This window comes from Rousettus aegyptiacus, unplaced genomic scaffold (assembly GCF_014176215.1).
Source record: "Rousettus aegyptiacus isolate mRouAeg1 unplaced genomic scaffold, mRouAeg1.p scaffold_m13_p_11, whole genome shotgun sequence".
Lineage (NCBI taxonomy): Eukaryota > Metazoa > Chordata > Mammalia > Chiroptera > Pteropodidae > Rousettus > Rousettus aegyptiacus.
In genome coordinates, this window is record NW_023416286.1 from 35,844,832 (window position 1) to 35,863,844 (window position 19,013).

Genomic DNA, 19,013 nt, shown 5'->3' on the forward strand with positions numbered 1-19,013 from the left:
GCATGACCAGCGGAGAGCGGGGTCCCATCAGGAGCTGGATGGTTTTGCTGACTGCAGAGTTTGACAAAGCGGTTAAAAGCTGTGACAGCCACTTATGGTTTTCCCACCTTTGAATACACTAAACCAAAAATATGCTTTGAGAGCGAGTGATAGGGTAGGAAGCAACATGCCCTGGGATCATTAAAAACGGATTCAGAGCCGCACTGGCCCCTGTGTTTCTTCCCCAGCACCTATTTTCTTAGCTAAAATCCATGTTTGCTTCCGTGACAACTTAAAAAGCGGTTACCTCCCATTCCTCTGTGCCTTACAGCTTTGTCAGCCCAGCCATTATCGTGATCTATCCCTTTGCAATCCTAAATTCTATATGTGGAAACACATTGTTTGAGAATATTCCTCCCCAGCCTGACTCCAAAAATAGTCAGATTTAAAATAGGACAGTTTCAGTTTTGTTTTTTCTACCTTTATTTCATTTTTGCATTTGAGATACAAACCACTCTCTTATACCACACAAAATACATCCATTCTTGTGATTTTAAAGTGCATTTCCCCTTTAACTTTGTGTACAAAAATATTTATTTTTAAAAACGTGAAAAGTTCTTGACAAGGCACTTCTAGGCATCAGAAAGATGAGTCTTCAGTTCTACTTTCGCACTGAAGTAAAAGTGAAAGGACATCATCACAGCTGCATTCTTAAAGAGTCCTCACAGGTCCAGCAATCTCTAGGAACTGATAAACAAAACTGTAAAAACATTCACAGCTTTACCACCTGGGCCGCAATGCTTTACAACCATAGCTATCCTCCCAGCCCCAGATGTGTCCCACTTCAGGAAGTGAAGATAGCTGCCAAATTGTCTTCAGGTGACCCTGCAAGACCCCTTAATCCATTTAGCTACTTCTCCCCAATTTCAGTGATCATATTGGAAGAGAGAAATAGATCAGGACCTCCCGGAGCAAAGAGCCACAGGCCTACTCTGGCAAACCACATCCAGTTGAGGAATTTTAAAAGAGGAAAACAAATGAAAAACCACCACGGTTTTCATTCACTGTCCATTAAGAGCCAGAAAACAGGCATTTCTAAAAAGTAAGCAAACAATCACTTTTTGGGCTTATAAACATATATATATAACCCATTTAACATCCAAGTGATACTTGTTTTTAAAAAGTAGATTATATGCAAAGATCAAAACCACAAATTCTTTTAGCAGTTTGAAATTTACATCTTTAAAAAACACTGAAAGAATAATGTTTTGCCACCATTAAAATTAGAGGGAAAAAAAATTCTACCTTGACTCTGAAATTGTTTTAATTTCTAGAGAACTACATAACTCTGATATTTCTCACCAGCTCCTCTATAACAATACTTAAAAGAAAAATTTTAAAAACCCCACTCAAATGCTTCACCTCTTCTAAGAAACAACGAAAGCTTATTTATTATATATCTTTGTATAATTCAGCTTATTTATTGCACCTTATTTGCAAATCTCCCCAGGGCATTCGGAGGAATAAATATGAAACAAAAATGGATCTGCTTCCCCATTCCCAGACCACTGCCCCAGTGGCAGGAGGCTGGGCCTTATGGGGTAACTCGGGAAGGACTCCAGGACTGGGGCCATTCGTCATCATAACCAAGAGCTGTCGGAGGGCCACACTTACAGATTGGGCTGCAAAGAAGTCTCCAGCTGAGAAATCTGCCCCTCTTTGATGGTGAGCTATGAAATAAGGAGAGGTTCTGTCAAGGCAGTTCCTGAGGCCACCTGATGCTATCTTGGGTCAGAACTGGGCGATAAGAGCCAGACTGCTAGGTAAAGAAGAGATAGTATTCTTCAAATGCTATTAGCTCACTGAATGGCAATGTGGAGAGGCAAGTCAGCCAGATTCTTTAGTCAGAGAAGGGTCTTTGGAGCGGGTGAGGGCTTGCCTAGTGGGGTGAATGTCCCAGGTGCACTGGTTGGGGGCTTGCAACCAGTGCCCCCAGCAAAAAATCTGGGGAGAGCAGGGAGTAAAGAAAGGTAGGGGGCAGGATTTATGGCTGTTTTAAAAGAGATACTTATCACTGAATTACTCTATTTCAAATTTTGACACAGGAATGTCTTAAGATCACTATTACTGAAAACCATACAGGAGTCACTTGAGGCAGTTTTCTTATGAACATAGAACGATTTTGTCACTTTTAGTTTGGTAACATGTAAACGACAGTGCACCTTGTGCCTTTCCTGAATTGGAGGAAGAGGGTAGGGACTTCTTAAAACAAAATGACTTATATAAAATCATTTTTGCTTCCATTTGATTTATAATTACACTAGTAATAGTTCTGATCACCATATTTGTAACATTGAAAGTGCTCTCTGTGTACTTGATGTAAGATAAGCTTAGATAAAACAGAGTTCTGCCCATTTTCAGCACAAGATAAAAACGTGATTTTCCCATCTATTATATTATCATGCAATCCATCGGTGCTACATACCTGGGAGAGGAATAAAAAATAAAGCACTAGATTGCAGACTAGTAACAGCCAGTTTTAGGAATAAGAATTACATTGAACACCATTTAAAGAGCATTTTAAAAAGTTAAAATATTTTAAAGTTCAAAAAAGAGAAAAAAACCCACAAAACTCCAGGAGCCAAGACACTCCGTACCTGCCCGACACTGATTTACACAGAAGCCGGGAGGTCTTTTCTAACAGATTTGGAAAATGCAAGCGAAAGAAGACTCTCTGCCTGCAGAGTCCAGCAGCTGTGCCCCAAATGCAGGCAACCGTGCATCCTCTTCCCGCATCCCACAGCCCTTAGGAAAACCTCACTTTAAGTAAATCAGGAAGAATGGAAATCAGTTGTTTAATCTCCAAAAATAAAAACAGAAAAAAAACCCCAACTTTCTACAAATACACATGTAAAAATATTTTTCAATACCCCCAACCACTCTTGCCCAAGAAAAATCACAGGATTTGGGGATCCATCTGACATCAAAAGTCCCAGGAGTTTCACAATAGTATGAACCAACAGACCTTTAATTCTTTAGTCTAATATGGTGAAGAACAATTAATCTCTAATATTTCAGAGTTGGCAAACATCGAGGATAAAATATGAGAACTTAGTGAGGGTTTTCTCCCCTATCCTTTTAACATACTCACACCATAAATAAGAACACCCAAGTCAAAGTCCCTGGGTGCTTGCAGAGTGTCCTGGATATTGTAAATCACAGTCAAAATAAAAGCGAACATTTTCAGAAGGCTTTGAGGATATATTGGATCTGCAAATCCAAATGTCCTGAACACAGCATGAAAAATGGGTCTCCAGGAAAGGAGATCCAAAATCCCGTGTGAAGAATGAGACACCTGCAAACCAGCCAAGCAAGTCAAAACAGCTCTTGTAATTGAGCCGTCTGGTGACTCAGGGTAAGAGTGAGTACTTAGAAAGCTCCCCCAAAAGCCAAGAGGAGAAGCTAAAAGTGTCCCACTCATGACTGTCCTGCTTGTCATAAGCCAGCAATCTGTAACACTGCACAGGAGCCAGTTACTTTTGATACCTGGCGTGGCGTCCTCCACTGGAATACGATGGGGGGGTCCGAAAGCGGAAACGCTTGTTTCACAGGCTGATATGTCTTTATTATCTTTTCCTGAACATCAGATGAACTGTCGAAGAAAAACGCAAAAAAAAAAAAAAAAAAAAAAAGCACAGAGATAAAGTATGAAGTACGTGTAGACACGGAACAGCAGCGACAGGCAGGAAGGGCCTGGCTGGGTGCAGAACACCCAAAGGCGAAGAGCAAGGGCCCAGTGGAAGGTTGCTGGGGATGGAGTGACATTCACGGGAAGAGGAGTGGCTCCTCCAGACAGCCCAGGCACCCTTCCGATTGTGTTGATGTTAAGCCACCACCTTCCAGCCTCGCCAGCATGGCCTGCAGGCCTGGTTCCTGCGCAGACCCTTTCTGCCGCCATCCTGTTCAGGCCCTGTGGCCGCCACAAGTGCCAAACAGACCCACACAGCAGAGCCACTCTGAGTGTGAAACCAGTTCTGTGATTGAAGCCTGGCTGGATTTGCTGGTTTAAGAAAAAAGTGAATAGGATCCTTTCTTTTCAAAAGCTGTGCCCGATGGCAGTTCGGCGATTCTCCTGGCTTCCATCTCCATCCCACTGTGACTACAGCTAGGCCTGTCTGCACCCACTCAGCCGTGCTCCATCACATGCAGTCACTAATAGTAGGGACCTAGCTTTTCGTATCCTAGATAACTAGGCCACTCCGGAAACAGGCCGTAGGAACACCGAGGGCTTCCAAACTGGTCAAAGGCTATTCCAAAATCTGGTCCGTTTTGTGATTCGCCTGTTCCCTGAGTGGATTTTAACTCAGCCCGGATGATCCGATAGTTTTTGCCTTTGTTGCTGTCCCAGTATGTCTGTCCATTGCACTCATAGCACACAGCAAACTCCATTCTTTCATAAGATTGAATTTTCTCAGGTAAGCGAACATCAAAGGAGAACGTGTCCCTGTCTGAACTAGAGTACGTGTCCTTCACATACCAACAGGGAAAGTCTGTGAAGCTTTTCCAAGTGTCAAATGTCATTCTTATTTTCACCGTCTTCTCAAACGCAAGGTTCTGCACCTTCACTGTGCCTGCAATTGCTTTGTCCTTCAGTACACAGTTTTCAAGGCAGACGTGGTCGGTCTGAAGCCGATTTCTAAAGTCTAAGTAATCTGCAGAAGGCTGAGAAAAATCCAAAACAAAGCTCTCGCTCTCTGCTGTCGTCAAACTCACAATGTTGTCTAGGAGCTTAGTGATGTTAAATGGAATATCTAACGGGTCATCGAATTCTGAGAACACTTTGACCATTGTCAGGGCCAGTCCCTGGTTGTCTGCGAAGGACACTCGCTTTTTCACCTTTTTCTCCTGGACGGTTGGGGCCACCACTCCACTGTCTTCATTCTTGCCACTCAACTGGATACAAGGCCTCAGAGGTTTACTTGGCTTTGGTGAGATCTTGAAGGCGAACCTCTCTTTACGCAAGGAAGGAGCCATGCAGCTGTACCTGTACTCTATGTCCACAGCCATCATTGGGTTAGATGAACAGGTTAGAACACTGGCAAAAGGGGAACAGAAAGAAAGAGCAATGAGATCAGAATGATGTTTAGACTCAACAGGGACAGGCTCTTCATTTCCACCCACATGGCTACAGTTCAGTATTATTAACTCCAGTGTGGTCTAGCACGACCTTGATTTCAGGGGACATTAAGAGTGTGAAGTGGGGGTAAAAAGAGGTGCAAAGTTAAAACAAACAAAAAAGTATGAAGCTACTGGTTTTAACACTAAGCTCATAGGTTTTTCTGTCAGGATTTTTTAGGGCCTTCAGTATGCTAATGTGCCATGGGGATTAATAAAAGAGCATACTGTTTGCAGAACTTCTCAAACTTATCTGACTAGGGAACCCGATTTTTATGGAGTATCTTAGAGAACACATGTTCTGAGGAACATACTTTGGAAAGTATGCTCCAATAAAAAGAAATTCATCTCATAAATATTGATTGGTGCTTACTATATGCCAGGCATTCTGCTAGACACTGGGATTCAATAGTGAAGACAGACACAAATCTGCTTTCACTAAATGAACAGATTTTTATATTCCAGTATATCCTCCTTTAAAAAAAAATCCAGCAATTTAACATTTTTAAATCTTTCAGATAGGTAAATGTTTTTTGTTTTTTGTTTTTTTCCCTACAGTGAAGATAGCCTCTATAAGAATAAACAGCGAAGAGAATCATTCCAAAGATTAGGTTAAATCTGATTTCATAAAAACTATATTTTTCTGAAGTAAAAAAATAATTAAAGCCAAAGGATTAAAGACAAACTCGGAAAATATTTTACAAAAAGCATAACAGCAAAGAGGTAATACCTCAATATGTAAAGAGTCTTACGAAACAATAATGAAGTCAAATATTCCACACAGAAAAATGAGCAAAGAGAATGAATAGAAAATTCATGAAGGATATTTAAAAGTGACCCATAAATATGTACAATGTCCAACCTTGAAAGTAATTTAAGACATTTCGATTGTAAAATGATGCCTGCTTTTACCTATTGAGTTAGGAAAGAATTTTAAGAGATAATACAAATACTAGTTAGTACTAGTCCAAATCGACTCAGCTTTTCTAAATGTTATCATTTTTGGTTCTAATTTCATATGCAGGTATTTATCTTAGAAAATAATACAAGGATACAAGGCCTCAGAGGGTTAATGTACTAAAATGTTCAAAGCAACATAATGGGGAGGGGAGGGGGAGAAAATAGTCTAAATAACCAATAATAGATACCTGGTTAAATCAAGTGTGCCGCATTCATGTGATAAAATTTTATATCTACATCAAAACCACTATTTGCAGAAAAATGTGAATGGCATGAAAAAAAAACTGTTAATGTAAAAAAATGGAGAGGATAAAATTGTACATAGAGACCAGACTTATGGGGAAAAAATATTATGTATATGCACAGAAAAAAGACTAGAGAATACTCAAAACTGTCAGAATATCCAGTTACTGGGATTTCAGGAAATTTGTTTTCCTATTTTCTCGCTTTGTATTTTCTTATGCTTTCTAAAATAATATCCCTTCTATAATCAGAAAAAAGTAAATTTTAAAAACAAAACAAAACAAAACAAAAACCTCAACTATTTTAAGATTGGCCCAAAACACATCCAACACAATTGCCTCACTAAAGCTGAGCAATTTTTTTATCATTCTAATTATTATAGCGAATTGGCGTTCTGATTTGACAGTTACGGTGGGCTAATTGAGAAGTCAGTGATGCAACCAGGATTAAAATCTCTACTCTGAGAATCACAGAACACAGGATCCAGATTAATTCCCAAATATCTCTCCTGTCACTAGGTCAAAGGTGTAAATTTGTGGCAGTGTGTTGGGGTGCTTGTTCCCAGGCCTTTCCTAGTTCCCATTCCAAGGTGGGGGTGGTGGGGTGTTGATGGTGGTAGCTAAGAAGTGATAAGCAAAATGTTGCTCATCTTCTGACAAGAGCCGGGACCACTGGTTTGGTGCAATAAATAATATCTCATTTTGATTAACCAAATACGTTGAAAAAAATGAGAAAGGACAAAGACATAATGGGTTTGATCCCATTTTCTGAAAGAAGTATAGCACTTCCCTAGGATGCAGGAATCACTTAGTGATGACCAAATGAAAAAACACACACATTCAAAAATAAATAAAACAATAATTTATAGCCATAATGTACTTATCTAATTATTCATTTTAAAGGAAATTTGTCTTAATGTTTCCTCTCTAACAAAGTCAAAAGATGGAAACTTTTAGGGGCAAATTTGCTTCATATTATCTGTTCTTGTATCCACGCAATTGTTTTGGAAAGGAGAGTTCTGACTGAACTGAGCAAGATAGCTTCAAAGAGGGTCAAGTGGGTTCACCAACAGATTCAAGATAAAAAACCCCTAAACTTACAAAGTACTTGAATTTTAATTTCAAAACTGTCCATTGCAAAACTTTGTTAGAATGTACTGGAATTATACCTCCAGCTCTAACTTTAACACAGGTAGTTTGTTTTTTACTAAATATGGATGAAAAAAAACAAATAGGGAGCAAAGCCTTGCATCTTGGCCTCTTCTACTCTCTCCTCTCTTGACAACCTGGGTGTGAACTGAGGGAGGAGGGGTTCCTCCTTGGCCACAGCAGCTTCCTCCTCCCCTGAGTCAGCACAAGGTCAGCTACAAGTTCTCTCTGCCTGGCCGACTAGCCCACAAACCAACCTCATACGTGCTTTCCTGCACGACATTAAAGCAGTTCATTAGAAAAAGACTGGGAAATTCGCAGTATATTGTGGAAACAGAAGCGTAAAATGAGGGGATAAGTTAAAGAATATGTACACTTGCAGCTGACTAAAGTCACTCTCAAGTTTTAATCCTGCATGTTAAAAAGACTTAATTGAAGAGTTAGTAAAAGTTACCCTGGACCCAGTGCTGTAAATTTGCCCAAGATCCCTCTTACCACCAAGCTGTAAGAACAAGTGGTACTGGGGGTCCGGTACCAATTCCACTGGCACTTTCCCGGCCCTAATCGGTTTTGTAACATTCTTCCATGAAAGGCAAAAAAGTAAGGTTAACCACCTGGTGGCCCAAGGGTTACTGCCCCAGGGGCGTTGCACTAGCAACCCCTGCACAGAATCCCTTTACTTTCTGCATGTCACCATAACTGGAGGTGAAGACATTAACCCCTGGGGCCTCAATCTAGGATATGATCTGACCATTGACCATTTGGCCTATCCTCACGTAGATTCCAGTTTTTATTAACTGGAACATTCTCCAAGAATCAATCACCCAAGTGCTGATTTCCTAAAGGGCTTCCTGACCCTCCGCTCCAGAATTCTCCAATGGACTGTGACAGGGATGACCGTCACCCAGAAGTAGTCCTAGCAACAGAGACGTACAAAGTAATAGTTTCCTAAGTCCCTGAAAGAAAGGCACCTGGACAAGTATTTTATCTTCAAATGGTATGAAAATGATCAGTTCCAACACAAGATGTACCAGGCTGTACTCAGGCCCCCTCCTGCTGCTCCAGCCCCTTCCCTCACCCAGACACCCAGGTTGTCAAGATATGACATGAGTCACCAGGCTGGCCAGGGAAAAAACCAAACGAGAAGATATGGACACACATTTGACCTAGCAGAGCGTGACATAGGACCTGGATACAAGATCATTGCAGGACAGGATCATGAGAGTATGAGTAGCTGTTTCCCAGACCAGTTAAGGATGCTCAAAAACTTTGCTTCCAAATAGATAGATGCCTGAGATCAATTTGCCCCATGAGGGACTGGGCCATTCCCATGGGTAGATTTCAGTGTTCTGGTCAAGAGGGGACAACTCTAATACTCCATGAAAATTGGAAAGAACAGAGATAGTTTTGCATAAATACTTTCCCTGTTCCACTGGTGACAAAAACAAACAAAAAAAAAACCCCACACCGTCTCAAGACAGGTAGGCAGGGCTAGATGTCGTGGTGATTTTTCTTGTGAAAACTATAGGCTTGTACAGAAAATAACCTCGTGACCTTCATAGTTCCAGGCAGCTGAGCTACTGACTTTCTAGCTGTGCCTTTTTTAAAAAGCATTTATTTATTTATTTTTGTATTGAGGCCAAGACATTTCCCCTCCTCCATTCCCTTGTACTTTGATAAGCAAAGACAGAAAAATAAAATGTACCAACAACCTCCCATCCCCCAGGAATACTGAAACTACATTAGGTAAGCAGCCAAAACCAGACTGTAATTTTTTGAAGACATGGCCATCTACCCCCTCAGCATTCCTTTATCCCCTCCCAAAAGGTTTAGTTGACACAGTAGGACTAAAGTTGACATCTCTCCCTTAGTACTCAGACCTCAGGGCCCTTATTCACAACCTTAAAAGCCACTTGTACTCCTCCATTGTGTCACCATTATCCAAAGCATTTTTGAGATAAATACCTGTGGATGAGGCTGCATATCATAGAAACAAGATAAGTTAAATGGCACAGTCCTGGCCATCCAAAAATGTCCAACGGGAAACACCGACCACTGACCTAGGCATGCCTCCACCTAGCTGTGCCACTTGGTGCAAGTCACTCATTCTCTCTGGGCTTGAGCTTTCTCCTCTGTGGTCCCTTCTAGCGCTGACATTCTTGGTTGCTAATATTGCCCGATGGTCCTTCTCTTCCTACTAACTTTCCCTAAATGTCTCAACTTTACTTTTGTGGTAAGGCCTCCAGCTGGCTTTACTTCGGTCTTGGCTCCGGGACAACCATGCCAAATGAACCATTTCCTTTACTCCTCTGCACTCCAGCTCAAAGCCCTAATGCTCTCTTCTCCTGGACCCTAGGTCTCCCAGGGAGGCCTGGCCACACAAACCACAGGCTCCAACACCTTCTAGCAACTCTCCATGGTCCCAAGTCAAGTCTTTTCCCAATTTTCTCCTCTTATGCAGGAAACAATCCCATGAAGGGCCCCAAATCATCTAGTATGTTGTTCTGGGCCCTCGACACCCTCTTTTGCAACAAGTCCCTCCTACACCTCTTTCTCTATGTTCAAAAGGGTGGCATGAATCCGGTGCAAGGGTCAAGGGGAGGCAGGCCATAGCGTCCAAACTGGGTGGTCCCACAGGTCACCCTGACTCGGCCCCTCTCTGACTAGCCTGGCCCGGCTGCACCCCACCCCCCAACGATTCCGCGAGCCTCCCCCGGTCGGGCACCCACCTTTGGGGCCGCGGGGCTGCCCCCTCCCCAGCTTGTTCGCTGCATCGGAGAGCCCAGAGGAAGGTGGCAGGGGAGGCCGCTGCCACCGGACTACGCTAGGTTCCTGAAGGAGGAGGTGGAAGAGGAGGAGGAGGAGAAGGCGGAGCCCAATTATACCGGGGCGGGGGGGCGGGGTAGCGGGGTAGCCCCGGCCCGAGCAGCGCCGCGCGAGCGTCCCCACGCGGCCGCTTCGCCACAGCCGGCCCGGGACAGCCCCAGTCTGGGGACCGGGGGCTGAGGGTGACCCGGCTCCGCGAGCCCGCAGCCACAGCGGCGCGCCAGGTCCCATTGCCCTCGGGAGCCTAAGAGACTACCAAGTGTGTTTCCTTGAGTTTTACAGGGAACTCGAGGTCGGGGAAGAGGCGAAGCGACTTTTCCTTGTGTTTTAGACCCCGCCGCCTAGCTCCGGAGACACCTTCCAGAAGCGTCTGCTCCCAGGCTGGAAACGCCTTGTGCCAGGTTCTAACCAGGAACAATAGGAGACAAGGGTGTCTGGGGTCCCCAACCCAGACCCCACCCCGCGCCCGTTACCCCTCACGGCGGGGACTGCACCTCAGTGGAACACGTGGGTCCCACCAGGCTCCATTCCCACCTGTCGTCCCTGAATCGCCCTCTCCACGTAGAAGCAACAGCTCCCTGGAGCCCGTCTAGCGTGTTCCACCCGAAGTAAAACTGAAGTTGCACGAAGAAAGCGTAGAAGGCAAGAACCAAACAGGATCTTCACTGCGCGCCCCTCGCCGCCCTTTCTGCGGCCTTGCACTTGGACTGCAGGACTTGGGGAGGACGTACCTGGTACAGCTCATAAGGCAGGAGGTGCAGAGGCACCAGCCGGCGGCAGCATGCGCGCGGGGACAGCGAGGACAGCGGGGACAGCAGGGGCAGCGGGGGCCACAGCAGCAGCGGGGGCCGGGACTCAGGTCCGCGCCCTCCGCGGGCAGCCGCATCCGTCCATGCGCAAGAGCATCACGCTCGCCTCCTCCCTGCTGCCCGCTACCCCAGACTCCGGCTACGCGCCGTCGCGCTGCTCCCTTTAACTTTCCGGCCACCTCGCCTTTCTCGGGACGCCATCCCAGACCCCTTTTCACGTGAACGCCCCCCGCAGCCAATGGGCGTGCCCGGGACGAGAGCTGTGGACCAATGGCCGTGGAGCCGCGGGTCTGGAGAGCACCTCTCCTCCACGTGATCGGCTGAGTGCCGGGAGAGCTAGGGCTGCAGTCCAGGGCCTGGGAAGGGCGGTGGGTCAATATTTCTTCAGAAGCCCGGGGACTGGCACCAGGGGGCAGAGGCACTTTCCAACAGAAGAGCATCCCATTATAGCAAGAGGCCTGGCACAAGCGGCTTGCAAAAGTTCCCTCTTCTAGGCAAAGTCCTAACGGGGCAAAGCCTTCCTTCGCTGTCCCGCTGGCCTCGCCTTCATCTACATTTTAGGCACGGGTTTCACAGATGACCACGGCCTTCCCTACTACCTGCGGAGCCTGGAGAAGCCCTTAGAGAATATTTTTCTTTCCCTTTTATTTAGGTGGCATTTCTCCGGGATAGCTATTCCCAGCTCCTGAGATAGTGTCAAAACAATTATTGAACGCTTGCTTTGTACCAGTCTTGGTCCAGGTGTTACTGTGAAAGAAATACAGCAAAAAAATCTTTTTATAAAGTTGTTATTGGGGCAAAGGACCGATACTCATCTCACTTAGTAATACACACACACACACACACACACACACACACATACAAATATCTATCCATCTATCTATCTATCTATCTATCTATCTACCTATATAGTTGAGAGTTCTTCAGGTAGGTATATTTTAGAAGAAATTGCCTGACTTGAATCTGTTATAAAAATGACCTGTACCTACAGTTCCTCGATGATCTCCACAATTCATTTTGAGGTCTGTAGAGAATGATGAACTTAGAAGAGATCAGAAGCCCATCTTCTCTTAAACATATATTTATATAGTCATATATATAAAATCTCCTCTGTGATCAGCTTTGAGCTAGTCACTTTAGAGATGAGGATCACAGTTTTCTAATTTTAATGAACATTGAAAGTTGATACAGGATTGCCAGCATTTTAAAGTGTCAAATAAAGACATTAAAATAATGATGGTGATGATAATAATAATAATAACTTATCATCTACTGTTACCATCCTTTTTTTTTTTTTAGTTTCTTTTAGCAACAATAACAACAAAATGCATGAAACACATGATCTCAGAGTAAAGGCCAGTCTTTTACATTGGATATATTTAGCTTTATGAAAATTCATTATGTCGAATATGGTATTTGAGAATTTATGCTTTAAGGGATATAAGAGCAGATTCTTTTTTTTTTTTTTTTACTTTTAAACATACTATTTTATTTACACTCATGTATGAAAAAACTGGCTGTACTATCATGTTTACATACATATCCAATACCAATATTGGAAACAGTTTATGAATCACATATAACTTTTATAAAGAACACACAAACCTTAAAACAGTGATTGGTCATAGAAAACAGAGTGGGGGTGGGGGGAGGAAACATTAGCTGTCATTTTCATTTTCATTAGAGAAGAGTGTCCTCAAATCAATCTAGGGATCTAAGAGCCAAATGCCAGTAGGTTACAGTAATCCAATACAGGCCTTCAAAGTTTTCCCAGACATAGTCTCCCTGTCTGAAGGCCAATTATTAGTCCTCTTTCTTCTCTTTCAATGGACAAATCTAATAAAGGACCTCCTGTGAAATCAACTATTGGTAGACAGTTGGTAAATGATGTTTCTATACAATATTCCCTTTCCCAACTCTCAACCCCCTTTTTATTAGCTGATGAGTAGGTTGGAGATTTATTAAGCCAAGTGTTGGCTACATTTCTCAAGTGTACTGAGCATGCTAAAGGAGTGGGCAGAGATAAAGAGCCAACAGGTCTTGCAAAATGTATACAGGCAAAGGGTGATCTGAACCAAACTGGGAAGAAGTTGGGACAAGTAAATACAACTTTACAGCAGTAGAGTTTGGAAACATCTTCCTTACTTAGATCTAGGAAACCATGGGTAATAATTTCCCCTGTGGTTTAGATGACTATTTCAGAACAGGAGAGTGGGGCTAAACTTAGCTGTGGCACACCACAGTCTTGGTAGGTAGGAGTGTGGCGTCTGTGAGTTTGAAAAGAGCACAGTCTCCTTTGCAATCAGAATAGAGCTGGGTGCAAGCTCTGGAGGACTGTTCCAACAGAATTCAGAGCAGCCCCAAGAGCCCCAGAACTTGACAGCTGGACTGGCCCTTGGATGAGATCTTGCATCATCCTCTCATTTTATAGCAGAAAGAAAGTAAAAATGGACAATATCAACCCTTTAGTTAATGCATAGCAAGTTCCTTTTATAATATCTGGCATTTTAGTCCTAATTTCATTTAATAAGCTAACCCCACCCCCTCAAATAAACCAAAAAGACTAGCAGTGGCTAAGTATAGCTAATTGTCATTTTCCCATAAACTTTTCTTTTTCATGTCTTTTGGTGGTAGCACTGTCTTTATTCTTCCTTTGGCTCATCGGTGACTCCTTCAGTCTTCCTTACACATTTGTTCATTCATTCAACAACACATTGAGTAACTACTGTAAACCTGGGTGCAAGAGATGGAAAAATAAAATATAACTGTACTCTTAGGAAGCTCTTAGGTTAAATGATAATGTGGAATAAATGTATGGAAGGTGAATCTCAGCGTTTTGATAGCTAAGATCAAGACTGCGCTTGTGCGGCCATGGAGCTGTGGGAGGGGAATGGAGAAGGTCAGAGAAGGCTACCTAGAGAAGTGACCACTGAGCAGCAAGCATCCTGAAGCGGGAGTTAAAGTTTAGGAATAATGGGAGAGAGAATGGCAGGAATTGGCAAAAGTGCAGAGTTCTCGGCATTCCTGCAAAGAATTTCCACTTTACTGATTAAAAATTAAGTCCTCTATCTCGTTTAATTAAAATGTTTCTTGACGCATGGGTTAACATCAGCTTTTTGCTCAATCAGAAAGTTTGTAAAAATATTGTAAATGTCTTCTCCTCAACATGTTTCAAAAACAGCCCGAAGTGAGGTCCTGTCTTCACCCAAGATTTTGGAACAGAAATCTTTGTTTTTTTTTTCCTTTTTAGAGTTATAACAGTACTTCTCTTTGAATAAAAATTATTGCAGAGTGAATCTGAATAAAAATAACCAGCACCAACAGTCTCAACTAAAGAAGAGAACATTCTTGTGCCTGATGAGAATAGAAAGAGAGAAAGACTGTTTCCAAACAGCCTAAGTTTATATTTAGACGAGTGGAGTTGTTTGCACCTGTCAGAGCTGCAGATATGTTCTGGGAGCATCATGTTACCTGGGGCCCTCTGCCCCTCTTTCAGATTTGATTGAAAGTGACTTGCTAGGTCATGTCTTATGGGAAAGGCAGATGAAAACTAACTATGGGATTCTGTAAGATTCTGTCTCTGGAGAAGGTGTCCTTAGCGTGGAGTGGTTTACATGTTCAAGCTCCTAGAGTCCATCAGGGTATTTTCCTCACTATTGAGATTTGAGTTTCTAGGTGAGGTTGATGTGGGACCACTCTTTTAAAAGCTGTGCATACCGAGCAACTTTTATTCCACAGCCTCATACTTTGTGCAGTGCTTTGTACAAACCTGATAGGATATCTTTAATTTGTATTGTTTATAATTTTTATCATTATAAAACTGATACAAGATCATTTTAGATATTGTGGAAAATACAGAAATATGTAGAGATGAAAACAGAATCAGCACCAATATAATTTACCATCTTTTCTTTTAATATTTATTCCACACATGAACCTGATGTTATTACATTGTATATATAAAGCTTAATGTCTCAATTTTTTTCTTCATGACTGCTTCTCATTTTGAGTGTATTAGTATTATTATAATTTTTGGACATGCTTTTTAATGGCTGCATAATATTCATATAGAGAGACTATTTAATTTTCTTATTGTTTTCCAAATTTTCTCTATTGTAAATATACTTTGATAAGCATCTTTATATTTAAACCTTTATCCATATCCCTGGTTATTTCTTTTATTCTTTTTCTTTTGAGGAGAGAGTGTAAAATTTAGAATTTTCCAGTCTTGATGAAGCGGCTTTTTTGTATCCTTAGTTATAGGAGTTCTGTTCAGCTGGTCTTCAGATGGTTCTCCAGGTCGATCATTCCGTAATTTAATCACAATTTTGATGCGAGCACAGCGTTTACTTACTCCATCATCTTGATAGGAGCCACAATTATTTTGTATAACTCTGTTTCTCACAGAATACAGACATTCTTCAGATTCTTGATTTATATTGCCAAATTGTTTTTAGCAAGATCAGTATTGACTTTTTCCTCACTACTGGAGAAAATTAAGAGTTCAATAATCCTAATAAGGTCTCGGTTTGTGGACTTCGCGCAAATTATATACCTCATCTTACAAAAAAGTCATATAAGATTTTTGACTACTGAGTCATATACTCTATACCTGGGTGAAAATAGCTGCATTCCTTGTCTTGTGCTTTAGCTTTGAATCTCAAAGCACATAGCCAGTTTGTGATATAAATGGTGACTTCATAACCCATATTATTGACTTAAATGATATTCAGTGGTGCTGGTCAGAGAGAAAGTGGAGAGGCTGGGAATGAGAGAATACCGCTTTGCCACAGGCTTAAAAGGAGTTAGGCAGAACCCAGGATATATTTATATTCTTTGCTCATTCATGCCCTGTTCATGACTGATATGGTCATAAATTATATTTAAACATGTAACTATATACATATAATGCAATGTATTGCACCCAGAATTTCATGACAAGTGGCATGCATTTTTGTGAGAAGAACAGCTTGTCAAGCTGCTTTTAGGATTGGGACAGACCACTTGGCTGTTGCGTGCCTTGTTTCTTAGGTCTAAGCTGTTTCTGCTGCATGCTTGGAGTCAAATGCCTCAGATACAGCAAGCACTGCAGGGCTTTGTGTGAGCAATTATGTCTCAGCCAGTTCCATCCTGATATTTACAATGCTGCCTGGATCATACTCTTAGAAACAGGCGATGATATAATTCCTATTAAGAAAACAATGACTCACTTGAGGGATGAGGTAAAAAACTAAGTATTTATGTACAGTGATTTCTAAATGTGCACCACTATGTCTTCCAGCAACCTTTAATTCTATCTCTCCTTTTTTTCTTTGAAATTTAGAGTCAGAAGCTGAAATGACTTCATGGTTTTCCTTATGATCATTTGATATCCTCTAGAGAATTACGATTTAAAGACTGCATTTTTCCTTCTTGAAACTCATGGTAACGATTTCTCCACGCAGAGTCACGGACTGTTTTGGAGCTAGAAATTGAGCAGTTAAAGCTCTCTGCCCCTTGTCTTGCTAGTGTTTCCAAGGAGGCACAAATCTCGGGGTGCAGTGAGGGAATCATCGTCTACCATAGTTATTTCTCTTGCTGTATAATAAAATGCAGAGGACAATAGTGCATTTGTTATGAAGGCTACTCAAGTTTGTTACAAAATTATACTTCACCAAAAACAACCACCTGATAACTAACTATTAGGATGAGTCTTACTTGGTAAGTAGCCAGGACTATAAAATATACAAAACGAAAGTTTGATATTGTTTTCATCTAAGCCTTGGAAATGGATATAAACATATATTAAACCTTAGCAAAGGTATTTGGTATCATTCCTATTTTCTTCTATTAATTCTCTGGTCATCTTCAAATGCAAAGCCCCACTAAGGTCTGTTGTCTCCTATTTTTCTCAAGGCTCATTGATTCAAAAAGTGTAGGACCTCTCCTTGCTTTCCTCATTTTGACTCTGGTTCTTTTTCATTCCTTTTTAATCTGTATTTATTTATTTATTTTTGGTATTGCTCCTTATCAAATCTAGAAGTTTCTCTTTCTTAAGATTAATAAATAAGCATTTCTCTCTCTTATAAATCAACATTGCCTATCAATCTAAAGTCATAAGTTGTAAGAAGAAAAAATACATTACAAAATGGAAGAGGTTTCTGGTTGAACTTCCTGCTAAAAGTCCTAGGAAGACACTTAAAAAGATGAAGAGTCACATAAACTCCCGCCACACACACACACTAAACAAATTATTGATAGATGACCAATACGAAGTGACCTCTGACCTCTTTGTAGTACTGTCAGAAAAACATGGAGAAGCATCTAAAAGAATTTTATAGTCAGCCAAGTTGACTTTCATGCATACATGACTTCTCTTCCTAATACGTCCCGTTTTTCTTCCCAAATTTCCCCTCCATATTACAAAATACAGCAATGAGACTGACTACTACTCAGAAAAAATTTATATCTTATCCACCATGCTAATTTCATTCCTTGGTGAAGTTCTAACTTTACATTTAAGTCTATTTTGTGCTGCCGATTTCTCTTTGGTTTTAAAGATCATATCATCTGGCAGCCATAGTGTTATTTGCTGCTGAGAAAAGAAATCTCATTCCCAATGAGGTCTCTCACCTCACCTCTCCCACTCCAAGGGTGGTCCTATTGTTTACCTTGCCAGTGGGAATTTACACTTTGTGGGCGTAGTGTTTGCTCAGGTGGAAGAGCTCAACATACCAAGTCTTCTCCTTAATTTCACTCCAAATGCCAAGACTTCAGTTTATAAATCATACTGAAAAATCATAGACTACTAGAGTTAAAAGGATTTCGTGTTTTCGATTCTAGCACCCTCCATTTACAGGTGAGGAAACGGAGACCCGGAAAAGTGCCATCACTTGTTTAAAGTCATAGATTCAGATACTATTTGAATTGAGACTAATTAGGCTTGTGGTTTTCCGCATCCACCACCAGGCAGACTCTGATGGGCCAGATCTGCTGACGGGCCCACACAAGTCCGTCTTCACAGTGACGAAGGCCAGAGCCCAAACCGATGGAATGGCCAAATGCACAGATAATGTTCACTAATCAAAAGGCCAGTGAATTTCCAACAAACTGTGGAGTCACAGCTTCAATATGGACGCTCCAAGCAACTAAAACCAAAGGTATTCAGTATGAGAGAGTCTGAGGACACAGGTGGTATGCCTCTAGCCAGTTCTTCTTCAGAGTTCTTCAAAGTTTTAAATTTTAAAGGCTTTTGTAATAAGAACATATCCTTTCTAAATAAGCTCACTCGGCTCATGACACCTGATATCGGTCATCAAACACTGACCAAATTTAGGAGTCAAAGTCACAACCTGCATTTGCAGATTCCATAGCTTTTCTACTTGGTACTTGGGTGAATCAGGAACTCATCTGACTGCAAAAGAGAGAAATGCCACTCCAACTAGTTTAATCAAACAAAAAGAAGAAATACATTCTTATATAAACAAATACCAGGAAGATGGGTGGGTTGGTCCTAGGATTAAATTCTTCATATTGTGGGGAACATCGCCGCTCGTTCCTGTGGGCAGCCCCAGTCCCACTTCGAGTGTGAAGAGGAAAGAGGAAATCTCTCACCTGATGTTTTGTGTATAAAATTCCTGGGAGGAAAACTGATGGACTAATAACTGTGGCCAGAGAAATGACCTAGCCCGGTTCCATGATCAGTTCTCTGTTGAGGAGCAATTGCTGTCACTAAATCAATGGATGTGGGCAGGAATGGACACGAGGAAGATATAAACAATAGCCATTGTTTCTCTCTTTATCCATAGAGGATTTCGGATAGTGTTACTGCCATCATGTAGTTCCAAGACATGAGTAAAGTCATGAATAATTCCCCTCCTTTGCCTTCCCCTTC

At 41.9% G+C, this 19,013-nt stretch overlaps 1 protein-coding gene across 4 annotated transcripts; it reads right to left on the reverse strand.

Annotated features, from left to right (window-relative positions):
• Positions 1-438: 438 nt before the first annotated feature.
• On the reverse strand, positions 439-11,325 carry PPP1R3B (protein phosphatase 1 regulatory subunit 3B). Of its 4 annotated transcripts, none has more exons than XM_016133193.2 (2): positions 11,063-11,325; positions 439-5,074 (listed from the first exon to the last, which is right to left on the reverse strand). In XM_016133193.2, the coding sequence occupies exons 1-2, from the start codon at positions 11,215-11,217 to the stop codon at positions 4,192-4,194; spliced, it is 1,038 nt and encodes a 345-aa protein (XP_015988679.1). In that variant the 5' UTR covers positions 11,218-11,325; the 3' UTR covers positions 439-4,191. The 4 variants fall into 4 exon arrangements, with proteins under 4 accessions (XP_015988679.1, XP_015988682.1, XP_015988681.1 ...); XM_016133196.2 differs by lacking the exon at positions 11,063-11,325 and adding an exon at positions 10,866-11,043; XM_016133195.2 differs by lacking the exon at positions 11,063-11,325 and adding an exon at positions 10,235-10,365.
• Positions 11,326-19,013: the final 7,688 nt, after the last annotated feature.

Coding starts and splice junctions, on each gene's coding strand:
- PPP1R3B (XM_016133193.2), bottom strand. CDS start 11,217: ATGCGGCTGCCCGCGGAGGGCGCGGACCTGAGTCCCGGCCCCCGCTGC. Junction 5,075..11,062: donor TGCCTTATGAGCTGTACCAG/GTACGTCCTCCC, acceptor CCCTTTTGCCAG/TGTTCTAACCTGTTCATCTA.